The 6,197-nt window shown below is 56.6% G+C and overlaps 1 protein-coding gene across 1 annotated transcript in view; it reads left to right on the top strand.

The window, feature by feature from the left end:
- The first annotated feature begins 1,045 nt into the window (after positions 1 to 1,045).
- STRIP1 (striatin interacting protein 1) overlaps positions 1,046 to 6,197 on the top strand; it is an 8,706-nt gene continuing 3,554 nt past the window's right edge. The window contains exons 1-11 of the mRNA XM_009891755.1: positions 1,046 to 1,060; positions 1,236 to 1,305; positions 1,596 to 1,670; positions 2,203 to 2,337; positions 2,721 to 2,841; positions 3,211 to 3,279; positions 3,985 to 4,091; positions 4,539 to 4,666; positions 5,139 to 5,321; positions 5,445 to 5,662; positions 5,951 to 6,016. Of these exons, the coding sequence (XP_009890057.1) occupies positions 1,046 to 1,060; positions 1,236 to 1,305; positions 1,596 to 1,670; positions 2,203 to 2,337; positions 2,721 to 2,841; positions 3,211 to 3,279; positions 3,985 to 4,091; positions 4,539 to 4,666; positions 5,139 to 5,321; positions 5,445 to 5,662; positions 5,951 to 6,016 (1,187 nt within the window). The remainder of the gene's footprint in view (positions 1,061 to 1,235; positions 1,306 to 1,595; positions 1,671 to 2,202; positions 2,338 to 2,720; positions 2,842 to 3,210; positions 3,280 to 3,984; positions 4,092 to 4,538; positions 4,667 to 5,138; positions 5,322 to 5,444; positions 5,663 to 5,950; positions 6,017 to 6,197) is intronic.

The following is a 6,197-nucleotide window of genomic DNA, read 5'->3' as shown; positions in this document are numbered from 1 at the left end:
GTGGGGCCGGGAGGCCTCTCGCTGCCAGGCCCGTTTGGTAGGGGGTCTGCCCAGAGCCCGCCCGGGTCTGTACCGGGCTCGGGTGGGTGCCGGTTTCCCCATCATCCGGCTCTTCCCCAAGTCGGGGCCGGTTTGAGCTGTTTGGGGCAGGAGGGGGGCCGGTGTCGGGTCCATTTGGGGACCCAGGACCGAGCCGCCCTCCTTCCAGGGCTGCTCTGGGCTTCTCCCAGTCAGTACCGTCCCGGTGCGGCGAGGGCTTGGGTTGTTGGGGCTCTGTGCACCAGGTCGGTCCACGCATGGCTCTGCCAAGAGGTGACCGACGCCTCCAAGGAGACACTGAGGGCCTGGTGGGGATTAGGAGGGTTTTGTGGGTCTGGGTGGAGCTGATTTATCCCACAGCTTTTTTCCATTGAGTCCCCCAAATCTGGTGTCATTCCTGGGATGGCTCTAGGGGCCATCCACCTCCACGGGTGTCCTCACTGGGGTTGGGGGGGGCGGGGGGAGACACTCCCCGAAGTGACAGGAGAGGGCCGTGAGGAAGTTTGTGTGGGGCTTGGGTGCTGGGGAAGGGCTCCCGGCCCCGCAGAGGGGCGCAGACCCGCTGCCCTTGGCGTAGCTGGGGGCTTGGATCAGCCCCTCGCTCGGGAGTGGGTGCCCTGAGCTTCGGGAGGGTTTTGCTGTGGGTCCACGTTGATGACTTACTTAAAGGGAGCAGACGTTTTGTGCTCTTAAGGCTTTTCCTGGATGTTTTTCCAGCCTTGCCAGAGCTGCTTGGAGTTGTTTCATTCTCACTATTCACGTCGGCTGGTATCTGGGGGGATAGCCCAAATTTTCACACGTCTGTGCAAAATGGGCGAGCTCTGAGAGCTCCCTGGGCCCATATAACTGCCCCCCCCCCTCCCCGAGATTAAACATGCTCCGTCTCCTGCTTTATTTTTTTGGCCTTTTGGGGCTCCTGGAGTGTTTTAGAGGTGGTGCAATGACAGGGGCTGCCCATCGGTGAAGCGCAGCGTGGCTCAATGCGGCGGAGCTGGGGAGAGCTGGGATGGAGATGCAGGAGGTGGGTAGGAGTTGCCTTGGTAACATTTACGCTGCTGCGGGTACATTTTTGGTCTCTTAAAACAGAAGATACAATCCTGGATTTGCAGGAGGATGAGGTGAATTGTGAATGTCTTGGGGATTTTGGTTTCCCTGAAAAATGCTGTGATTTAACTGAATTATTCTTCTGCTTTCAGGGCTATTCAGAGTCCCCAGACCTGGAGTTTGAATATGCAGATACCGATAAATGGGCAGCAGAGCTCTCTGGTAAGGGACTTGTTGTGATGGATCAATTAATCAGCCATGATTTTCTTTCCTGGTAGTGATGAGAGGAGCTCTTTCAACTCTAATGTTACTCTGTTGTTGTCTTTAAACACCTCATTCATGTTGAAAGAGAAGTGATACCGTGTAATTAATATTTTTTAGCTTTATGCTGGGTGTATTTTTTTGCATTTCCCTCATCTTGGATAAAACTGCAATTAACGTGGCCGAGTTGCAGCTTTCTCTGACGGCTCAGTGCAGGTTGTTGAAGGTTTTCCTCTGTGCTCTTTCGGCAGAGCTGTACAGCTACACGGAAGGACCAGAGTTCCTGCTCAACCGCAAGTGCTTTGAGGAGGACTTCAGGATCCACGGTAAGACCTTTCTTTTGGACATCTCGCACCTCTGGGGAGGGACAGGGATCTCCTGAAGGAGACATGGGGATTGATGCATTAGTGCTGCGTCAGAAAGCTGGAGCTGGGCACCGATAATCTTCATGTGGTTTGTACTGGAGACCTCATTAGCGTGCATGGCTGGCCCCGCAGTGCAGCTCGCTGCCTCCAGCACGTTCAGTGTTTGCTGATTGTGATGTCCGAGGTGGTTCGTTAGCGCCAGGACGTCTGTGCTGGAACATACTGGCAGCAGCAAGAGCATCCAACTCATTTCCCATCAGCTGCCAGTGCTGGTTCAGATGGATGTGATTCATCTAGTTGTCTGATGAAAGGGAGGAGACGGTCCCTCCAGGCTGATCACGCGTGCCTGGGCGTTACACCCGGGAGCGCAGTGTTCCCGGGGGCACCCCTGTTTTCCATCAGGCTGAATCCTCTTGAGCTGTTTTTGTGATGTTTGTGTCCAGGGCAAGCAGAGGTGCCCCGTGCACTCAGCCTGCCTGCTTTGGCTTTTCAGTGCGGGACAAGAAATGGACCGAGCTGGACAAGAACCAGCACCGCACTCATGCCATGCGGCTTCTCGACGGGCTGGAGGTCACCGCACGGGAGAAGAGGCTGAAGGTTGCCCGAGCCATCCTTTACGTTGCCCAAGGTGACACCAGGCCTCTGCCTCCTTAGTTTCCCCTTTGCTAAATCCGCGTAATGGATTGGAGGCTATCAATTTAAAATATTTAAAATCGTAATTTTTGTTCCTTGCGTCTTTGATTGCACCTGGGATGTCTGGAACAAAGCTAATTCTCGTGGGAGGCAAACACTTTATAGGAGTTTCGTCCAAAATTTGGCCGGCTTCCCCTTGCTATCCCTGCTCTGCGGGCCCTCGGCTGCGTTACCCACAGGAGGGCAGTTCCATCCTCTGCATCCCACTTTTTTGCTTAAAATTAAGGCCATTTTCATTCCCCCTGCAAAATGCTCTGGTGGTGTGGGAGGGCCTCAGGATCCCTGCGGAGATGGGATCCAGCGAGGGTGTTGTTGCAGGCACGTTTGGGGAATGTGGCTCTGAGGCCGAGGTGCAGGCTTGGATGAGGTATAACATCTTCCTCTTGCTGGAAGTGGGGACGTTCAACGCTTTGGTGGAGCTGCTGAACATGGAGATTGAGTGAGTACTGGGGGGAAAGCACTTCAGAAATGGCTCTGGAGCTCCTTGGAAGGAGTTTTTCCAGTTTGTGGCAGTCTTATTCCTAGTCTGTCTATCCCTAATCTGGTTACTGCAGCCACCGGAATGACTCCCGTTGTTCTGGGTGGATATGTAATGTGGGATTATACCTGATTTATATAGAAATCCACTATGAGCTGTGCTGCCTGGCAGCAAATGGAGACAGGTCTCTTCCTCCTCTGTTGATTGCACTGTGAACAGAGGATATGTTGCGGCTGTATCTGTTCCAGGGGTTGGCTCTGGCATGGGGGCTCCTTGTGGCAGAGTTAAAATATCCCCAAAGGCCCCTCTGAGGCTGTTTTCCCTTTGCAGTAACAGCGCAGCTTGCAGCAGTGCCGTGAGGAAGCCTGCCATCTCCCTGGCTGACAGCACGGACCTGAGGTACGGAGGAGGGGATGCTCCAGGGGTGAGGAGGTGGACCCAGCGTTTGCTGGTTTCTTTGGCAAGCTGAGACAGGCCAGCAGGCACCGGAGCCTGTCCCGGGGCTATCCCAGCTTCTGCCGGGGCTCCGTGAGCGTTGTCAGGTGCTCTCGGGTCTGCTCGGTCCGCAGATGTCCCTTGTGCTCAACCTGCACAGCAGATGCGTGGCTGGTTGGGGACGCGAGAGCAGTAAGGAAGAATATAGGAAGATTGTTCCATCTTAACATATAGGAAGTTCCATCTCCACCTGCGGAGGGCCTTCTCTGCTGTGAGGGCGGCAGAGCAGTGGCACAGGCTGCCCAGAGAGGTGGGGGAGTCTCCCCCTCTGGAGCCATCCCAAACCCGCCTGGACGCCGTCCTGTGCCACTGCTGGAGGTGCCCCTGCTCTGGTGGGGGGTGGGATGGGGGAGCTCCAGAGGGCCCTTCCAGCCCTCACCAGTCTGCGATTCTGTAAAGTATGGAAAAGCAATTTTTTTTTTCCCGATTTGACTTGCAGAGACCTTTTTCCCCAGTGCCTGAGTGCCGACGCCCTGGTGTGGAGTGGGTGCATGGAAACCGGCTGTTGTCTGGGCTGATCCAGCCTCCACCCAGAGCCCTGGATGCTGGTGGGGCCTCCGTAATTCATCCCAACCTCTGGTGATTCACCTGACCTTCCGCTTTTTGCAGGGTGCTGCTGAACATCATGTACCTGATTGTGGAGACTGTTCGGCAAGAGGCCGAGGGGGACAAGCCTGAGTGGAAGAGCATGAGACAGACCTTCCGAGCAGAGCTGGGTGAGGACCAGGCGCTTGGGGGTTGATGAAACAGAGGTTTCCAGGGCTGAAGAGTGAGAGTGTGAGATGGTGCTTGGCCCTAGGCCTCGGTTAATAGGGACTGCCAGCACTGGGTTGGTTTCTGCTGGGCTGAACCTTGCTGGTGGGGCAAAGGGGGATGAGCAGAGGAAGCTAGCCAGCCTTTTCTGCTGTCTGGGTGCTCTCTCCCTGGGGAAAAAAAATTGAATATTGGGGCTGTTGTTTCCTGTCAACACAGAGGTAAGAAATTACGGAGGCTACAAGGTCTTGGAAAGGAAAAGAGGAGCTGTTTGGGGTGAGATGAGGATCTTGGAGATGGGGGGTGCGAGACTGCAGAGGCTGTGTGAGCGTGCAGGGGCTGGTGGTGCTGGCGGTTGGGGTGCGGATGGGGATGAGGGGTGCCTGGCTAGCGCTGCCTTGTGGTTCCAGGAGCCCCTCTGTACAACAACGAGCCCTTCTCCGTCATGCTCTTTGGGATGGTCACCAAATTCTGCAGCGGCCACGCTCCTCACTTCCCCATGAAGAAGGTGCTGCTCTTGCTCTGGAAGACTGTGCTGGTAAGGAGGGGCTGCGGCGTGTGCCGACACGTGTCTTGTGGGTTTTTGTTCAGCAGAGGAAGGAAGTTCTGCCCTCGGAACTGGCTGTAGTTGCTCCATCCTCTTTTTCTGGTGTTCAGCTGGGTAGTTTGTGCCCTACTAAACCCACCTCCAGGTTTCGCCCTGTAAGGGAGCATTAGATATTGGTGTCTGGAGCTGGAGACCAAGGACAGACCCAAAGCGAGGTCCCTGGCTGGGGTCTGCATGAAGGAAAGGGTCCAGACACTTCAGTTGTGGATACCTGAACATCCTCCTGTCCCTTCTGCCTTTCACAGTGACAAGAGCAGCATGGGGACAGGCAGTTCTTGTTTTACACCCCGGGGAAGGATTTGGGACTCCTGGAGAGCAGATTTGGGGAGGGCGGGGGGAGAAGCCCCGGGTGCTGTGTGTCGTGGAGTCCCCCATCCTCAGGGTGCAGTGGTCTCCCTTGCAGTGCACTCTGGGGGGCTTTGAGGAGCTCCAGAGCATGAAGGCAGAGAAGCGGGAGATCCTGGGCCTCCCGCCGCTCCCAGAGGACAGCATTAAAGTGATCCGCAACATGCGAGCTGCCTCCCCGCCCGCGTCCGCCTCCGATCTGATCGAGCAGCAGCAAAAGCGAGGCCGGCGGGAGCACAAGGTGAGGCTGGCGCAGGGGACTGGGGACAGTGATGGGGACGAGGGGACGAGGGCTGGGGTCTGGGCACTGACCTTGGAGCAGCTTGTCCCCGAGATGTTCACCTGCCTGCTCTTCTGTCTCCAGGCCCTGATTAAGCAGGATAACCTCGACGCCTTTAACGAGCGGGACCCTTACAAAGCTGATGACTCCCGTGAAGAAGAGGAGGAGAATGATGATGACAACAGCCTGGAGGGAGAGACCTTCCCCCTTGAACGGGATGAAGTGATGCCTCCCCCCACCCAGCATCCCCCCAGCGACCGCATCACCTGCCCCAAGGGGCTGCCCTGGGCCCCCAAGGTCCGGTGAGTCCGTGGGGCTGACCTTGGGGCAGGCTGTGGGGAGAGCTGGAGCGGGCTGAGGAAAAACTGAGGCTGTTAAATATTGAGAACGTCAGCAGGGATGTGGGGAAGATGTTGAGGATGGGATGGTCAATCTGATGGATGCTTTGGTGGCTGTTCTTGTGGTGGGGCGGGCTCCGCACCATCTCCTTTGTCTGACTGCGGGGCTTTTCCTGATGGCCTGTGCCTGGGGCTATGGTGTACCCAGGCGGACAGGAAGATGTGACTTTTCCCCTTGTCCCTTTGCTGCAGGGAAAAGGACATTGAGATGTTCCTGGAGTCCAGCCGCAGCAAGTTCATCGGCTACACTCTGGGCAGGTGGGTTCCCGCAGAGCCAGCCTGGGGGGCTGCTGATTTGAGGGGGTGTGTGGCAGAGGCTACTAGGGTGGGGGCTGCTCTTGGCCTCTGCTTGGCAGCAGAGAAGTCCTGAGGTCGCTGGCTCCTTCCTGGAGTGGTGGTTTCTGACCTGCCCATGGCTGGGGCTGGGTTGCTCCCGCCC

The sequence above is a fragment of the Charadrius vociferus genome, unplaced genomic scaffold (assembly GCF_000708025.1).
Source record: "Charadrius vociferus isolate BGI_N301 unplaced genomic scaffold, ASM70802v2 scaffold819, whole genome shotgun sequence".
NCBI lineage: Eukaryota > Metazoa > Chordata > Aves > Charadriiformes > Charadriidae > Charadrius > Charadrius vociferus.
This window is presented reverse-complemented; position numbering and strand designations above follow the sequence as displayed.